Below are 19,739 nucleotides of genomic sequence, written 5' to 3'. Positions count from 1 at the left end.
TTGAGGGTGGCTACATAGCACTTGTGGGACTCGAGTTGATCGCCTCGTGTCACTCCAACTCCAAAGTCTATAGGGAACTTCATCGCCAGGTGGTAGCTGGAGACTACTGCTCGTAAGGCGTGGGTGATGGGCCGACCTACTATTGCGTTGTACGGGGAGGGGGTCGCAACTACCAGGAACTCGTGATCGAGCCTTACCACACTGGGCCAGGTACCGATCTCCACCGGTACAGTGACTCTCCCGAGAGGCCTGACCTCCTCGCCGCTGAATCCCACCAGTAGAGTGTTCACATGCTTCAAATCGTTTTCCAGGAGTTGAAGCTGATCGAAGGCTGCATTGAAGAGAATGTCCGTCGAGCTACCCGATTCGACTAGGACGCGCTTGACCTCGAAGTCGTTGATCTTAATCTTTATGACAAGCGCGTCATCATGGGGATAATGGACCCCCCGTGCATCATCTTCAATGAAGAATATCGGTTCCTCTGTCTTTGGCCGCTTCGGGGGGTTAGGCTCTTCCCTAGCGGCTTCGCAGCTGATGACCGAGTTGCAGCTGAAGTGCAGCCCACGACAATTGATCCTCCGACAATCACATGGATGGTACCCCGAACTGGTCTCTCGTCAGGAGGCTGCCTCTGTGGCTGTTCGGCTTGTCTGCTGGACTCGGGAGCCTCTTTGCTCTGCTCCTCGTGCTGACCTGCTTCATTATTACTATTATTATGCTGTACAAAATTTCTCAAATATCCGCGACGGATAAGTTCTTCTATCTCATCGCGGAGGTTCTTACAATTTTCGGTACTATGACCGTGATCTCTATGAAAACTATAGTACAAGTTTTTATTCCTAACACTGGGATCAGCCTTGTGCCCAGGTGGCCACTTCACATATGGGGCGTCCTTGATTGCCATGAGGATCTTGGCCCGCCTTGCGTTGAGGGGCATATAGTCCCTTTCTGCTGCCGGAGCTCGGAAAGGCTGAATTTGCTTTGCCCCCCGAGCTTGGTCCTTCTTCTTCTTGTCAATTGGAGCTGGGGTCTCCGGTTCTCTCTTTCTTTTTTCGAGGGTGTGTTCGCCTTCTGGTTGATCTCCTCCTCTGTTCCTATGAACCGATCTACCAATTCAAGGAACTCGGTCACGGTCTTGGGTTGGTTGACAACCTCATGCCATTTGAACTCCTTGTGGGTGATGCCTCGCTTTGCTGCAGTGAGCCAAACTGCAGGGTCTAGGTCGGGTATCTGTAAGCAAGCGTCATTAAACCGCTTGATGTAGTTTCAGATGGACTCTCCTTCCCTTTGGACTACGCTAAGGAGGCTTTCCTGGGTCCTCGGGCACCTTTTACTGGTGATGAAGTGGGAGGTGAAGACCTGCACAAACTGCGCCCAACTCCTTATTGAACCTGGCGTGAGGTTTCGGTACCAGGTGCGGGCTACTCCCTTGAAAGTGGTGGAGAAGGCCTTGCACATGCAAGACTCACTCGCCCTAGCCAGATGCATTTGGGACTGGAAGGCGTCCACGTGGTCGTTGGGGTCAAAAGACCCATCGTACTTGTCCAGCGGGGGGAGGTTGAAGTCTCTTGGCATGGGGACAGCAAGGAGCTCCGGTGACAGGGGGGAGGGAAAGTGGTGTAGCTTTTACCTCTCCCGAACTTACTTCTACTTTTCCTTCAAGCTCGGGCAGGTTGTGGGTGGCTGTTCGGCGAGCTCGGTGGCGCCTTTGCTGCTTCTTGGTCGGCTCGGCGTTGGTGCTGCTGGCCTCGGTGTTACTGAGCTCGATGGGCCCAGAGATAGGCATGGATGGCGGTCGGTAACTGCGAACAGAGGGACCTTGTTCTAGGTCACCGGCTAAAACTTCGAACCGATTTTCTGCAAGCAGAGGTTCGAACTGCGAACGCCAAGGTGATGCTGGCCTGACTGGCTGGGAAGCCCCCGACCTGACTGCAGGCTGCAAGGCGGGGGTAGGGAGTCTTTCCTTCCTACCATGGGACGACGCTGAGGTCTCTCCTTGGCAGGAAGGGAGTTCACTGCGGCGGTGAGGCTTGGTTGGCTGTGTAGCCGGGTGTCGGGGAGGGAGTGAAGGAAATTGTTGTTGATACTGGTACTGGGACACTTGGTGCAGCACTTGCTGCTGGTGGAACTGAAGTTGCTGGAACTGTTGCATCTGGGTCTGCATGGCTCGCATGCATTGCATCAGGTCATCGAGCTGACCTTGGCTGGCCACCAGAGGGAAGATGGTGGGATCAACGAAGGTTGTTTCAATGGCAGAGGGACATGGAACTGTCACGGGTGCCACCGTCAAGGGCACATTCAGACTAGGTACCCCGTCCACAGCGAGGGGGATGGTGAACTGCCCGATGCAGATGGTGGGCAGCTAAGATTGTTCCTCTGGGGTGTTCTGGCACCCGGAGTTGCTGGAGGAAGCCATAGGTGCTTGTAATGCTGATGAGATTTTGGGAGGAAGTTGCACAGAAGTTAGAGGAAGGCCTTTTGAAGTGTTTCCCACAGACGGCACCAAATGATGCTGCACGATTTGGGAACTCCTACCTGGCTGGGACTTGTCTCCTAGCAGTGGCAAACGACACCTGAGAGGAAGAAGAAGATGAGGGGTTCCCAGGGAGCTCTCTCGATGGGAACACTCCGATGGCTAAGTTAGAACTCTAGAGAAATCTCAAAGGAAAAAGCTGAGAGTAGGAGTGCTGAAAGTGCTAGCTTCAATACCTTTGCTTCGTGAGGGTCGGGGTCCGTTTATACCGAAGCTTGGTCACATCAGGCGTAACCGCCACTGCCCTAGCCATTACCGCCAGGGCAGGGGTGGCAGGTGCAGGCTGCTGCTATAAGCTGCTACTGCAGGGTATGGACTTGTTAGTCATGCCATGCCTTTCAAAGACGGCAAGCAGAACGCTGCCTGGCAAGGGATCCGAGCACTATCACTGGATTTCGGCAGGTATGGATGTCAGGTAGGCATGGATGTCAGGCAGATCTCCTTGCAGTCTGCCGAGCTACTGTGCACTGAACCACCTAGGGCAGGTTTTCCTTGCACCGAGGTGCCGAGGTACCCCGAGGTGCTCGCACTGGAGGCGGGCCTTAAGCAAGTACGAACAGGAGTCTCGATGGTGCTGTCCCGAGGTGTTTTCTCCCTCGGGACACTTAGCCAAAAGTTGGGGTGCTTCCTTCTTAGGAAGGGAGAGCTCGGAGTCCCTTAGGAAGAGCTCGGGTTTCAGGAGGAGCTCGGGTCCCTTTGCATGGGGGAGCTCGGGGTGCTCCACCCTCAAGTTCGAGGCGAACTGGGCCTTGCTTCTCGAGGAGCTGTCCCACCCACCAAGTCGTTTGGCCGGGCCTCGGCGAGCTCGCTGCGCCGAGTAGTGACCAGGCTGTCACACTGAATTGTCACTTATGCCAGGTCATGTCCACGAGTCCCCATGCTACGAGGTCGGGCCAAATCACCCTACATCAAGGTCCAATATGAATCAAGTGCTCAATAGTCTTCCAAATTGCTGCCCAGTTGGGCTTCTTTGTATGGCATGGGACCCAAGCATTGATCTACACACCAGCCACATGGGTTCGGCCCAACCTCTGTTACAAGGCCTAACCGAATTCACTAGAAAGCCTAGTGAACCCCTTGAGCCCATCACATGGATCCTATGGGCCCAACACTTACACTAAGTGGTCCCTGGGCCAAGCCATCTTATAAAAGCCCAGGGACTATGGGCAGATGCAAGATTAGCCCATCAGGTATTATCCCAAATGGCCTTACACTTAACCTCTCAGCCCATAATGATCAAGCACTGCCCAACAAGAGAGGACATCTCCCTCGGCTGCATGGAACAGTGTTGCACTCTCTGCTTACATGAATCACGGGAATTAAAACCATTTGCAAACATTTTGAAACCATACATTTTGCAAAACAAATTCCAACGATTGAAATCAACTGCTAGCAGTTTGGTTTCCATCAGAGAGAGTGCATCCTCGATCATTACCCTTGCCCGACAAGGGGGCTGATCCCGTCACTATGATCAACCACTCAAATGAATTCTCAGACTGTCCCAACATACCCAGGTTTTGACCCCTGCTAAGGATCTCACTAATTGGCATATCAAAGATAGCCCGATCCGACACCTAGGGTAGTACCATAATCGGGTCTAGGGGTCAAGTGTAACTTTCCAGTTTTGCCCATCAATCTCCAAGGTCCAGGGCAATACTAGAAATCTGGTCCATTTCAAGGGTTCAAGTAATCCTACACTGCGTGTGCCTTGGGTCTCACCCTGGCGGCTGAGACAAGCCACCCCAACAGTTGGCAGCACACCAGTGTCAGCCTTGGCAGGATAAATCTCCCCAGACTTATCCATTGGCTGTGAACATTTAAAACTAACACAAGTCTCATTAAGTGTCCAGTTTTAGTGTCTTACACAGAAGCATACCACACAACATGAATCAAACATGTACTTTATTTATTTACATTAAATATCAGTAGTACATCAAAATAGATTGAAGCTAAGGGCATACAAAAACTGTCCAACAACTCCCACTTGCACTTATGTCCAATATGGTACAAGATGGAGTCCCATACTTTCCACGTGTTTCTCAAACACCTTCCGGATGTCTCCTCTACCAACGATCTCCCGCAGTACATGGTACTTCCTCTCAATGTGCTTTCACTTCGAGTGGGCCCGAGGCTCCTAAGCTTGGGCGGTCACTCCATTGTTGTCACACAACAACTGGATGGGTGATGTGCTGGACGGAACCACTCCTAATTCATGAATGAACTTCTTCATCCACACGGCTTCCTTGGCAACTTCACTTGCGACAATGTACTCGGCTTCAGTTGTGGAGTCTGCCATGGACCCCTGTTTGTTGCTTTTCCAGCAAACAGCACACGATCCTATCGTGAAAACATACCCAGATGTAGACTCTCTATCATCTAGATCTGATTGGAAATCGACATCAGTATACCCCAGAATTTGTAGTGAACTACCATCGAATACCAAACAAAACTCTTTTGTCCTTCGAAGGTATTTGAGTATGTTCTTCACAATAGTCCAATGCTCCTGCCCTGGGTTGGCCTAGAACCTACTTACGACACTCACCGCCTGAGCAATGTCAGGGCGAGTGCACAGCATGGCATACATGATGCTCCCTACGGCTGAGGGCAGTTTTTGCCCATTAATCTCCAAGGTCCAGGGCGATACTAGAAATCTGGTCCGGTTCAAAGATCCAATTGATCCTACACTGTATGTGCCTAGGGTCTCACCCTGGTGGCTGAGACAGGCCACCCCAACCAACTTGGTGGCACACCAGTGTCAGCCTTATCAGGATAGGTCTCCCCAGACCGACCCACTGGCTGTGAACATTCTAAACTAACACGAGTCTCATTAAGTGTCCAGTTTAAGGGTATTACCCAGAAACATACCAAGGGAACATGAATCAAATATGTACTTTTTTTCATTTACAATAAACTCATAATGTACATCATTCTGATTGAAGCAAGGGCATACAAAATTGTCCAACAGCTCCCACTTGCACTTAGGTCCAATTTGGTACAAGCCGGAGTCCCATGCTTTCCACGTGTTTCTCAAACACTTTCTGTGTTAGTGGCTTCGTCAATGGGTCTGCTACATTTTCCGCTGACGCTACCTTCTGAATCAAGACGTCCCCTCTACCAACAATCTCTCGTAGTACGTGGTACTTCCTCTCGATGTGCTTTGACTTCGAGTGGGCTCGTGGCACCTTAGCTTGAGCAATGGCTCCATTGTTGTCACACAACAACGGGATGGGTGATGTGCTGGATGGAACTACTCCCAACTCGAGAATGAACTTCTTCATCCACACGGCTTCTTTGGCAGCCTTACTTGCGACAATGTACTTGGCCTCAGTCATGGAGTCTGTAGTGGACCCCTGTTAGCTGCTTTTCCAGCAAATAACACATGATCCTATCATGAAAACATATCCAGATGTAGACTTTCTATCATCTGGATCCGATTGGAAATCGGCATCAGTATACCCTTGGATATGTAGTGAGCTACCATCGAATACCAGACAAAACTCTTTTGTCCTTCGAAGGTACTTAAGTATATTTTTCACAGCAGTCTAGTGCTCCTTCCCTGGGTTGGCCTGGAATTTGCTTACCACACTTACTGCCTGAGCAATATCAGGACGAGTGCACAGCATGGCTTACATTATCCTCCCTACGGCCGAGGCATAGGGAACATCCTTCATGCCCTTAATCTCCTCAGAGGTCTTGGGAGACATCTTCTTAGAGAGAGTGACTCCATGCCTAAAAGGAACATTTCCTTTCTTGGAGTTCACCATGCCGTATTTTTTGACTATCTTCTCAATGTAAGCAGATTGGGATAATCCTATTATCTGCTTTGATCTATCTCTATAGAGTCGAAGACCCAGTATATAGGAGGCGTCTCCAAGATCTTTCATGGAGAATTGCTGTGAAAACCATACTTTCACCGTAGTTAACATTCCTACATCATTCCTAATGAGTAGAATGTCATCTACATACAGAACCAAGAAGGTAACCTTATCTCCACTGTACTTTCTGTAAACACAGGGTTCATCCGGATTCTGCTTGAAGTCAAACGATTTGACAGTAGAGTCAAAACGGATGTTCCAACTTCTAGAAGTTTGCTTAAGTCCATAAATGGATCTATTAAGTTTACATACCATGTTTTCCTGACCAGCAGCAATGAAGCCTTGCGGCTGCTGCATATAGATATCTTTAGTAAGATCTCCATTCAGGAATGCAGTTTTGACATCCATGTGTCAAATCTCATAATCATGGTATGTTGCTACAGCTAGCAGGATCCTAATGGATTTAAGCATGGCCACAGGCGAAAAGGTTTCCTCATAATCGATGCCCTTTTTCTAAGCGTACCCTTTCGCCACCAAACGAGCTTTGAAGGTCTCAACTTTACCATCGGGGCCCTTCCTCCTCTTGTAAATCCATTTGCAACCGATTGCTTTTACCTCGGAGGGCAGATCTACGAGAGTCCAGACTCCATTGGTCTCCATAGAGTCCATCTCAGCTCACATGGCCGCCACCCACTTCTGGGAATTTATGTCCAACATAGATCCCTCATAAGTCACGGGATCCTCCTCACTAGTCAAGGTTTCCTCCAGGTAATTACCCTAGTCATAACCATAACGGACTGGTGGCCTGGATACCCGAGTGGATCTTCTAGGTTGGTCACTACCTAGAACTTGTGGGACATCTCCTACTGCTCCTGAGCTCTCCTCATGAAAAACTACTTCCTGACGATGGGTGTCCAGGATGTAATCGGTTTCCAAGAATTATGCATTTCGGTTGCAAAACACCTTCTGCTCACTTGGGTCATAGAATAGGTAACCCACAGAGCCTTTTGGGTAGCCTACAAATAGGCAACGGCTGGTCTTGGATTCCAACTTGTCTGCACTCGATCTTTTAACGTGTGTTGGACAACCCCAAATCTTCAAATGTCTGACACTTGGTTTCTTTCTGGTCCAAAGTTCATATGGAGTATTCGGAATCCAATTCAGCACGTAAATCGCAGTCTTATGCGTAATCCCAAAAGGATGTGGGTAACTCTGAGTGTATGAGAAGTGACCGGACCATATCTAATAAGGTCCTATTCCTCCTCTCTGAAACACCGTTAAGTTATGGTATAGCAGCACGAGCCAATTGTGATATTATCCCATTGTCCTTTAAGTAGTCCCTGAATTCGTCAGAGAGATACTCGCCACCTCGATCTGATTGAAGGGCTTTAATTTCTCTCCCTAATTGTTTTTCGACATCTTGCCTGAACTCCTTGAAATTTTCAAAGTATTCAGACTTGTGTCTCATTAGGTACACGTAACCATATCGTGAAAAATCATCTATGAAGGTGATGAAATACATGTGTTGATTCCGTGTTCTAACACTCACGGGACCACATACATCAGTATGTATAAGGTCAAGTGTGACTGTACATCTTTCAGGCTTCCCGTTAAATGGTCGTTTGGTCATCTTACCTTATAGGCAAGGCTCACAGGTGAGAAGATCTTCTATAGTTAGAAAACCTAAAGGACCATCATTTACCAACCTTGTGATTCGGTCAACACCGATGTGGCCAAGTCGGTAATGCCACAGGCACGTGGGATTAATTGTATCACGAACTCTTTTCTTGGGGATTTCAGCCGACGTAGTTTCGGTTATGTTAATTTCTAAAGAAGGATGCAAAATATAGAGACCGCTCTCTAGTTCCCCGTATGCGATGAATTTGTTATTTCTTCTAATAGTAATCGTATTACAAAAGAAGACAGAATAACCATCCGCACATAGTTTTGAGACAGAAATCAAATTTCTCCTTAAATTTTGTACATAAAGACAATCTTTAAGTACAATGATTCCTTCTCTAAAAATTAATTCCACGGTTCCTATGGCCGCGGCTGCAACAGTTGTAGAAGTCCCCAAGTAGAGTGTAACTTCTCCTTCACTCAGCCTTCTGCTTACCTTGAACCCCTGCAGTGAGTTACACGCATGAGTTGAAGCCCCGGAGTCAACACACCAGGATGCAAAAACTACCAATAAATTGGTTTCTATAACACAAGATTCGAAATTACCTTTCTTGGATTCCAGGTAGGCAGGACAGTTCCTTTTCCAGTGGCCAGTCTTTTTGCAGAAGTGACAGGCATCCGATGCTTTGTCTTTGCCTTCATTTTCTTGCCCAATTTGCCAACTTCAACAAGCATGGCAATGGGCTCATCCCTTTTAATCAATTCTTCGGCCCTCTACAACATATTGCTGAGTTCCTGCAAGCTGACACTCAGCTTGTTCATGTTGTAATTCATGATGAATGGATTAAAGGATGGAGGCAGAGAGTTGAGAATAGCATCGATCTGTGTTACCAGATCTAGCCCAGATCCAAGAGCCTCCAATTCGTTGATATAACCCATCTTCCAAAGACAATGGTCGTGAACTTGTTGGCCCTTGGACATCTGTGCGGTCATGAACTGTTTCAAGACCTTCTGTCGAGTAGAACGATTCTACTCTTCGTACATTGTCTAGAGACTATCCAATATGTCCTTGGCAAGTTCGATCTGATCGAACTGCCTCTGTATTGGGTTGTTCAAGGAGGCAATGATATAGTAGCGGGAAAGGGAGTTTTTCTCCTCCCATTCTTGGTATTCTCTTCTCTGGGCCTCATAAGCCCTATCTCCTAGATGATCCGGGGCAGGATTCTTGGCTACCTTGTCCAATTTTTTAGAGGTTAAGACCAACATAAGTTCCTATACCAGTCGGCATAGTTTGGGCCCTTCAGCTTGTTGTCATCAAGCAGCTTTGCAAATTGTCCGTTTGTCATTTTCTGATAAAAGAGCAAACATCAGTCCATAACCTAATTTGATTCATGTTCATTACATAGATATGGATTGTAATCTACGTTCCATTCCCATTTATTCATCTTTGAGATTTCCCTCCTTTCTCAGTGATGGAGACTACGGGTTATCTCTGGAAACGTGGGAAATCACATAGAGTGCATGGAGCCAACTGTTTCAGCTGCATAACCCCACTACCTCTCTGTGAAGGATCACATCCACTCATCATATGAGTTTTCCCTTTGGCCTCTATCATACAAGGTTCAGAGCCATTTTCAGGTAAACCTTTCTGTCTAGTGAGTGCTTACCCATCATATTCGTGAACGCCAAGGTACCATGAGAGAGTTCCCATTTTCTGGTGAAGCCCCTCCCACATCGGTCTATGACGCCCCTATCATCTTATGAAACATTTAGACAAGCCCAACAGCAAATGGATAGCCCATTTTCTAGTAAGTTTCCTCATTACTAAATGACACATTCTCATGCTAATGATGGAAGGCCTTTAGAGAGTTCATCATATGAATCTCCCTATCACATGCACTCATATTAGCTGGAGGAAACAGTCAATTACGCCCTAGTTTGATCTAGGTCAAACCAAAGTGGCTTCCATTGACTTTCATAAAGCCAGATTTCGGTGGGCCCAAATCGGCTAGGGTCCTGCACGTAGCCTCTCCATGACGTGTGGGGCCCACCACTGAGGGAGGTCACCCAATGAGTACATAAGCTTAATGGGCCTAAAACCCATTTCGAACTGGGTTATTTATTTAGTAAATAATGGGGCAAATTCTGAGATGGATTAGCAGATAGGATAGGGTCTTGACCCTATCCACTCAGAGAGTCTAGATCTGAATGTGATTCAGATCTAGAAACCTCCTAATGAGATTAGGAGAAAGCTAATCTAATCTGCAGATAAGATATGGGTTTATCTTTATCAGTTGAAGAGAAGGCTGATCCAAATATGATTTGGATAAGCAGCTCCTAATGAGATTAGGAGCTTATCTTTTTAGGTTAACAAAAGAAGGAGGGGCGGCAGCCTTTAAGAGACACACATCAGATTTTCTTCAGTGCTGAAATCTCAAGAAGAAAGAATTCTGCACCCTGCGAATACTCTCTTGCCGCCTCCATGTTCTTGCCGCCTTGTTTGCCAGTTCGATCTCCAGTTGTAGGAGAAGTCAAGATTCGATCTTGACATCAGTTCTTTGAGAAAGAAATGATAGGTAGCTGTGCTCACGTGCCATCCTGCTGATTCTTGTGAAGGATAGAGTTCTTGGAGAAGAACACTGCTGATTCTACTCCATCTTGCACTGTGCCATCTTCAGTGGGAGCAGTCTTTGGATCCTTCCTTGGGCGTGAACACCTTTGTTGGGAGATATTATTTATCCGTATCAGGTACAATCCTCTCCTACTTCCTTTGGTTCAGATCTGGTTCAATTTATGGTTCAAGAATGATCCTTGAAAATATGATTTTCTAAAATGGGGAATGCAATTCCCAGTTGAAGGGAGAGAAAAATTTTTTAAATTCGCCCCCTTATTCCGCAATCTTTGGGCATCCATACGATGGGGAAGGGCCATCGTATAACGCCGAGGTCCTGGACAGCCACCCTCCAATAAGTGGGGAAGGGCCACCCTACGGTGTTCCGGACTACAAAGTATCCTGCTTCCAAGCTGGGACTTTGCTAGGAAGCTTGTGTAGTAACCTGAAACTCGAGCGAGGGGACAAGTAGTAGGCCCACCTGTGCTCGGGGAGAACGCTTGAAGTGTTCTTCTTTTTTGACAGAATGGAACAAAAAATATCTAAATCTAGAGGGAGGGCGTAATCAAAGCAGAGGGAGATGATCCCAACCACATTACGAATGGAGTTCGGGTGGAGCTAGTCTACTATGGCGTTAAAGTGGTTCAGAATTTCTATGACAAGAGGGTGGAGAGGAAGACGGAGCCCATCTATGAGCTGCTCCCAGAATATTACAATCTCGTCAGGACCATGCTCCCATGGGAAGTTGCCCGCAGGCAAGCTATAGGTGTACTCCCTAGGTATGTTATACTGCCGGATGAGGTGTCGGAACCTCTCTAGGGTCATTGTGGAAGGACCGAACCTATCTAGCATCTGACCTCGGTGAGAGGTGGACGCCAGATTACCCGAGGTCGCCCACACCTCGTGAGACTGGACTTCGGTAGGGACACCTTGAGCCGAGGTACCCACCTCAGGCTCATCCAATTGACTGTCAAAACTAGACATTAAACCGAACTGGAAGAAATAAGGAAACTGAGCAAAGCTAAAGGGGACTCACCAAGGAAAAGCAACCGAACTAGGGAGAATTGACCCAAGCTGAAGACCTTAGACGTGAGCTCAAGACGAATGCTGAGAACTTATGGCGAGGGAAAAATGAACAGGACCCCCACTATTTATAGCCGCTATGCTCTGGCATCAACGCTCAAGATCAAGACGATCTAACAGCTCTCAAGAAAATCGGCTACGCGACCCCCGAGGTGAAATCAGTTTAGCGCATTTTTTGACGTCCGTAGAGTCCATAATTCGCTTGACGTCCGCGCGTGAACTGTACGCGGTCCGGGTTACCCTTGATTGAGCCGAGCAGCGAATTGGTTCGACCAATGATCTATCTAGCTGGATGGCCTGAGCTACGGGTCAAATCCACCCGTCATCCCGTGAACTCCCCACGTTGGGTCAGAACCCTTAGCACGGGGAGTGGGGGGCAATTGATGGAGGGTGATTTGGCCCGACCTCGTAGCATGGGGACACGTGGACATTACCTGGTGTAAGTGACAACTCAGCATGACATCCTAGCCACAACTCAGCGTAACGAACTCGCCGGAGCCTGGCCTGACAGCTCGGTTGACGAAGCAACTCGCCGGGAAGTAACATCCAGTTCACCCCGAATTCTCTCCAAGGGTGGAGTGAGCCGAGCTCCCCCCTGCGTGGGGACCCGAGCTGCTCTAAGACCCGAACTCCTCCCATTGAGCCCCGAGCTCTTCCTAAGAAGGGAACACCCCGACCTACGGCTAAGTATCTCGAAGTGGAAACACTTCGGGTTAGCGCCATTAACACTCCGTACTTGCCAGACCCGCTTCAAGCATAAGTACCTCGACACATCCCCAACATCTCGGTGTAAGGTAGCTCGGTACAAAGTAGCTTGGCAACCTGCAAAAAATCTGCCTGACAATAGTACCTGTCAAATCTGGAGGTTGCGCCCACGTCTCTTGTCAGGTGGCGTCGTGCCTGCCCACTCTGAGAAGTGTTTCACATCTGGCAGGGCCGTACTCTGTAACAGCTACCTGCGCCCACCACCTCAGCTCTGACAGTAATGGCTGTGGCAGGGAGACAGAGGCGGTTACGCTTGACTTGACAAAGGCGGTTACGCCTGATTTGACAGAGCTCCAGTATAAAAGAGCCTCAACCCCCAGGGGTGAAGGTAATGATTTTTGCTCTATCTGCACTCTTAGCTACTTGCATTCTCTATTTTTGTCTAAGAGATCTAACTTAAGCATCAGAGTGTCCCCGTCAGGCGAGCTCCCCGGGAATCCTTCACCATCTTCTTCACCTCAGGTACCATCTGTCGCCAAATAGGAGCCAAGTCAGTGCCAGCTAGGAGTGATCGGATTGCACTGCATCAGTTTTGTTTTACCCCAAATCTAGTCTTTGGTAAAAAACCATTAAATTAATTAATGATTCATTAATCTGGATGGTTAAAATGTTGATTTATTTAACACATTTACCCTTTTTATTTTAATTATTTTTTAATTTTTTGTTAAATCAGGCCATTCATTCTAACTACACCTAGGTGTGTAAAGTGGGCCATGTCGAGCTGGCATAGCCTAGCTCGTGGGTAGCCCACACAAAGTACAGGTCGTGTTGTGCTGGCCCATGGGCCGTCATGGGCCGTGCCTGCCTCCCTAGTGAAAATTTTGGGGGTTGACTTGGCATAGCCCACGGTTCAAGCCTCTACGGGCCCATGTCATGTTGTGGGCCGGGCCAACCCGTGGGCCGAGCCTTGGGCGAGGTTGAGCCATGCATCAAGCCAAATCTATTTATTTAAAAAAATTAACTAAAAACTTAAAATTTAATTTTATATAAACTTCGTGTATAAAATTACTTATATATGCAATAATTAAATAAATTAGTATGATGAAATTAAAAAAATATTTACTTTATTAATATAGGCCATGCGGGGCTGGGCTGCCAGCCATGCGGGGCGGGGCTGGGCTGCCAGCCCTGTGGGCCACGGGTATCATGGTCATGCCGGACCGGTCCAAGTTCGTACGCATGTCACATTCTCACCTACTCAAGCCGTACCACCCCGGCCCCACCCCGTGACAGCGGGATTATGATTTCATATCACATCTACAAACGCGCCAGCCGCCAGCCATTTGTACCAACTCCGCCAATATTGACAATACTTAATATCGGGACCATTAATTATTTATTCAAATGATTGACTTAAGAATTAATCAACCTAGAAATCAAGGTGGTATGCTGAGCTGTATCCACGGCTTCCTGGTAATTATCATCACATTTCTTCTTTGTTTCATTCCTATGTAAGCACCCAGACATTGTTTTCACCTGAGAGATCGTATCCTTCATTCTACTACAATCACTATTTTCATTTTTTTGACGTTCCTGTTCTAAGAGAGGATCGATGGCGGCAGGGGCAGTTATTTCTGCTATTGTGGAGAACCTTTTAGGGAGCTTGAGCTCTCTGATCGGCCGTGAGATTGCACTAATATATGGTGTCAATTCAGAACTGAAAATTCTCAGCAGGAGGTTATCAACAATTCAAGCCGTGCTTCAAGATGCAGAGGAGCAGCAAATCAACAAGCCAGCTGTGAAAATTTGGCTCCAGAGTCTCAAGGATGCGGCTTACGATGCAGAAGACGTATTGGACGAGTTCCTGACAGAAGCTCTTCGTCGCAAAATGGACAATCGCGCGATGACAAAGGTAAGCAACATCTTCTTACGCTCTAGAATGGGTCATAAAATTAAGAGGGTTATGGAAAAAATAGACAGAATTGCAGCTGAAAGGTCTCAGTTTAATTTGAGGGAGTCTGAAGTGAACAGAAGAGTTGAAAACATAGAGGGACGAGAGACTGATTCCTTTGTGATTGAATCAGAAGTTTATGGAAGAGATGAAGATAAAGAGAAGATTGTAAAAATGCTAATCAGCAGTGGTGACGAAGCTGATGATGTCTCAATCATAGTCATCCCCATCGTTGGCATGGGGGGACAAGGCAAGACAACAATTGCTCAGCTAGTATACAATGATGACAGAGTAAAAGGGTACTTTAACCTACGAATGTGGATCTGTGTTTCTGATGATTTTGATGTAAAAAAGCTTGTAAGATCAATTATAGAATCTGCTACGGCTGGTGCTAAATGTGACATCTCAGACATGGATCCATTGCAGCATCGCCTACAAGAGGTGTTGTGGGGGAAGCTATTTTTACTCGTTCTAGATGATGTATGGAATGACGATCATGAGAAATGGGATAGATTGAGAAAATATTTGATGTGCGGAGCAAGAGGAAGCAAAATCATGGTAACTAGTCGCAGTTACGGAGTGGCAGAGATAATGGGCACAGTGGAACCATACACTCTAGGGGTTTTATCTGTGGAAGACTGTTGGTCCTTATTCAGGAAAAGAGCTTTTAGGGACAGAGGCGAAGAAGAGGCTAATCCAAATCTGGTGACTATAGGAAAGGAGATCGTGAGTAAGTGTGGAGGACTACCGTTAGCTGTAAAAGCTCTAGCTGGTCTATTGAGGTGTAAGAAAGAAGAGAAAGAATGGTTGTCAGTTAGAAACCACAGGAGTAGTTTAATCGAAGATGGAAGTGGAATCTTACCTGCCCTGAAATTGAGTTACAATAGTCTCCCATCACCCATGAAACGATGTTTTGCTTTTTGTGCATTGTTTCCTAAGGACTACAAAATTCCAAAGAATACTCTAATTCAGTTGTGGATGGCGCATGGCTTTATTCCAGCTGAGTTGTCATCCGCAGGGAAAGAGGTAGAGGATGTTGGAAATGATTATTTTAATGACTTTCTAAGGAGGTGTTTTTTTCAAGATGTCGTGAAAGATGAATCTGGAAATATTAAGGAATGTAAGATGCACGACCTAGTGCACGATCTTGCTGGATCTATTGGTGGGAAAGAATGCATGACTATGGATGTTGGGAATGATAATTGGATGGAAAGTATTCATAAAAGGATTTATCATGCGTCAATTTACTGTCGTTATAATAATAATAGGGAACCAGTAGAAGTTTTCACAGCGCTCCACAAGACACAGAATCTACGAACATTGCTTCTTTTGCACCATTATGGGGAGTTTCTTCGACCACTTGGTTGTTCCTTAAGATTTAAGGGATTACGTGTGCTTGATTTACATTATACAAATATTAAGAGGCTGCCCATTTCCATCACTCATCTTAAACATCTACGGTATTTAAACCTCTCTCACACTCCTATTAGGAAACTTCCAACCACCTTTACCTCCCTCCAAAATCTACAAACCTTGAAGCTCTTATATGCTTATCGCCTTGCAGAGATGCCACGAGACTTGAGAAAGATGGTTAACCTCAGGCATCTTGAATTTTTTGGTACATACGTGAATAAGATGCCATTAAGGATGGGGCAACTAACAGGGATACAAACGTTGACAAGGTTTATTGTTGGTAAAGAGATAGGTAGGACAATAACAGAGTTAAAGGACCTAAATAACCTCCGAGGTCAGATTAGGATTGAAAAACTGGAAAATGTGAGGAGTGCAAGTGAAGCAGAGACAGCCGACTTGAAGAACAAGCCAAACCTATGTGGGTTGGAATTACGTTGGGAAGACGATAATTTGGGAGAAGAAGAGGTGGGGGTGGAGGGTGTGATAGAATGCCTTGAGCCACATCCGAATTTGAAAAAATTAAAGGTAGAAGGATATCCAAGACCAGAGATTCCAAGCTGGATGTTACTACTACCAAACCTTGTTACACTAGAATTAGTGGATTGCAAAAAATTGGAATCTCTCCCGCCTTTGGGAAAATTGCACAACCTCAATGTGCTCCATATTCAAGGGCTAGACGCAGTTACCCACATGGGTAATGAATTGTTGTATGGTTCTGATGATCGCATTAATGAAGGCAGCAGGGCAACAGTGGCATTTCCGTCACTGACCAATTTTACAATAACACATATGGCCAATTTGGAAGAATGGTTGTTTTTCCCCATGAATAACAGCAATGATGACAATGAACATGAGCAACGACAAGTAGCAGTAGTTTTATTGTTTCCTCGCCTTAAATATTTGAACATCTGGGATTGTCCTAAACTGGAGTTTTTGCCAGAGTGGATTGACTGTTTGGTATCGCTTCGAAGGCTCACCCTTTTCCATAATCCAAATCTTCGGAATCTTCCGATAGCAATTCAACATCTTCACTCGCTTCAATCATTAGAGATCCATGAATGTCCCCAGTTAAGGATACAATGTGATAAGGAGCGAGGTCCAGATTGGCATAAAATAGCTCATATTCCAGACGTTCGTATACATTAGATGATCATCATTCACCCCATGCATACTTCAAACAGATGTTGGCATTGATGGATACAGGGAATTACTTTGACGTTGCTCTCATTCTTCCACCTCAAAATAAAGGCAAGTTCCTTCTCCTAGTATCTATTAATTCTTACTCATTCCTGTGATTTTTCTCTTATTGTTCTTCCATATGCAATAAGATCACTAATAAATACCAGTGTTTTGATTCCGCTTTTGATGATTCACTATTGATTCTTATCTTTTTTATCTCAACTCTCTATTTGTTTTCTTTGTTTCTACAAAAAAATAATATATGCAGAGGTGGTGACTTTTCTTTACTGATTTCACTCAATAGTATATACTAGTATTTCAATAGTAAGATCATTTGCAAATTGTATTGTTTTATTCACATGAAACATTGCATAAAATGTAGAAAAATATAAAAATTGAAAATAGAAATTGCATAAAAATGGAAAAAATTGTCTGACACTTCTGTTGTGCCTTTTGAAGACATTGATGAATTCTCTATGATTGTCGAAATTTGATTATATTTCGTTGAATCGTATCAGGTTTCACATCTCCCCTGGGATTGCTACCAATGGCACCATGTCCATAAGATGTTCCTGATTGGGCAGTGCTCAAAAACTTTGTTCGCATAGTTTTGGTTTGTATTGGGATATGAAGATGACGTTCAAGGTACAAATTTGAGGGTCTGAGAGAGTTAGAGTTAGTGTATGTTGAGACGGGACACAGTTCAGATACTGAAGTACATGCAATTAGTGATGTTGACCTCAACCCAACCTAACTCGGCTCAAATTGCACCCACTAATTACTACCCTCTTCTGTCTCTATGCTCTGCACAGGGGTGTCAATTGGACCCGATTTGGCCCAATCCAGTCCAGTCCTATGTGCATCCTTTACAGATAGGCCAGGTCCAATCCAATGCAATGAAGATTCGGATCATTTTGGATCAGTCCAATTCAATATCCGCATCTTTCAATCTGTTCAAATTGATTTTAATTTGGTTCGTTTCAAATCAAATTTGGTTCATTGATACTTGTATTCTTATCTTCTATCAGTGGATCAGATATTGATTCAATCCAACCCAATCAAATATAATTCCGTTATATTGGTCTGTCCAATCTGTTCAAATTGATTTTTGAGTTGGACGAATCCAACCCAAAACCAATTCATTGACCTCTAACCCTTCTCTCCTTGGTCATTTGAAGTTTTTATGGACTAGGCCACTCGGTGTGCTGTCTATTGAGGTCTGTTTTTGCAAATTTAAAATAAATAGGACTAAACTATCAAAATAATGCCTTAATTAGGGGTGATCATTTCAGCCTGACCTGGAAATTCTGGGCTTGGGCCTGGGTTTTGTGTTCAGGCCCAGCCCAGGCATGGGCCCACATCAGGCTTGTAAATTTTAGGGCCGGGTTTGGGCCTAATACTTCAAACCCGGCCCGCATATATTTAAACATACACATTTTGTGTGCAATATATATATATATACATGTTATTTTATATTATATTATATATTTATATAAATATTATAATATGACATGTATAATTTATATCATATATAATATTTTATATTATATAATGTACAAAATAAGTTTATATGTGTGTCATATATTATTTAATATAAAATATTATAAATATGCAATGTTTTATATATGAAAGATATATGCTTAGCCTAATTCTACTTGATTAGGCTCATGTTGACTCTTTAGCCTCGGATAGTTTCATTGTGAAAATGTATGTATATACAAAAATGGACTGCACCTAAAATCTGGTCAAGTTCTAATTGTTGATGTTGACTCTTTAGTAATAAGATCAATTAAGCACAATGGATCGAGTTAAGATAATCCACTAACCCACGTTGACTTGACCTAGAATAGCCTATAAATTGAGTTTTAGGTCCACTTTGGCTGAGTATAGGGGTGTTATGTGTGGGACAGATCAGGTTGGATTTATGTTGAACTAACCAATTAATACCACTACTCAGATCTGTTAGACAGTTTTGTATGCCCTTAGCTTCAATCCGATTTGATGTACTTTTGATATTTAGTGTAAATAAATAAAGTTCATGTTTGATTCATATTGTTTGGTATAATTCTGTGCAAGACCCTAAAACCGGACACTTATTGAGACTCGTGTTAGTTTTAAATGTTCACAGCCATTGAATAAGTCTGGGGAGATTTATCCTGCCAAGGCTGATACTAGTGTGCCACCAAGTGTTGGGATGGTCTGTCTCGGCCACCAGGGTATGACCCAAGGCAGATGCAGTATGGGATTACTTGAATCATTGAACCGGACTAGATTTTTAGTATTGCCCTGAACCTTGGAGACAGATGGGCAAAATTGGAAAGTTACACCAGACCCCTACACTCGATTATGATACTTCACTAAGTGTCGGATCGGGTTGTCTTTGATATGCCAATTAGTGAGATCCTTAGTGGGGGTCAAAACCTGGTCATATTTGGACAGTCTGAGAATTCATCTGAGTGGGTGATCATAGTGACAGGATCAGCCCCTTTGTCGGACAAAGGTAATGATCGGGAATGCACTCTCTCTGGTGGAAACCAAACTGCCGGCAATTGATTTCAATCGTGATATATATATATATATATATATGTACGGTTTCAAAATATTTGCAAATGGTTTTAATTCCCGTGATCCATGTGAGTGGAGAGTGCAGCACTGTTCCTTGTTGCGGAGGGAGAGGTCCTCTCTTGTCGGGCAGTGCTTGATCATTATGGGCTGAGAGGTTAAGTGTAAGGCCATTTGGGATAATACCTGATGGGCTAAACTTGCACCTGCCCACAGTCCCTGGGTTTTAATAAGATGGCTTGTCCCAGGGACCACTTAATGTAAGTG

General features: G+C 45.3%; 1 protein-coding gene across 1 annotated transcript; it reads left to right on the top strand.

The window, feature by feature from the left end:
• Nucleotides 1-6,546: 6,546 nt before the first annotated feature.
• On the top strand, nucleotides 6,547-18,960 carry LOC104606337 (disease resistance protein RGA2-like). Its single transcript, XM_088899298.1, has 2 exons — nucleotides 6,547-16,979; nucleotides 17,429-18,960. Exon 1 carries the CDS (start codon nucleotides 13,980-13,982, stop codon nucleotides 16,875-16,877), a length of 2,898 nt encoding a protein of 965 aa, XP_088755424.1. The 5' UTR covers nucleotides 6,547-13,979; the 3' UTR covers nucleotides 16,878-16,979; nucleotides 17,429-18,960.
• Nucleotides 18,961-19,739: the final 779 nt, after the last annotated feature.

The sequence above is a fragment of the Nelumbo nucifera genome, chromosome 2 (genome assembly GCF_055504915.1).
Source record: "Nelumbo nucifera cultivar China Antique chromosome 2, China Antique-T2T, whole genome shotgun sequence".
In the NCBI taxonomy this organism is placed as follows: Eukaryota; Viridiplantae; Streptophyta; class Magnoliopsida; order Proteales; family Nelumbonaceae; genus Nelumbo; species Nelumbo nucifera.
This window is presented reverse-complemented; position numbering and strand designations above follow the sequence as displayed.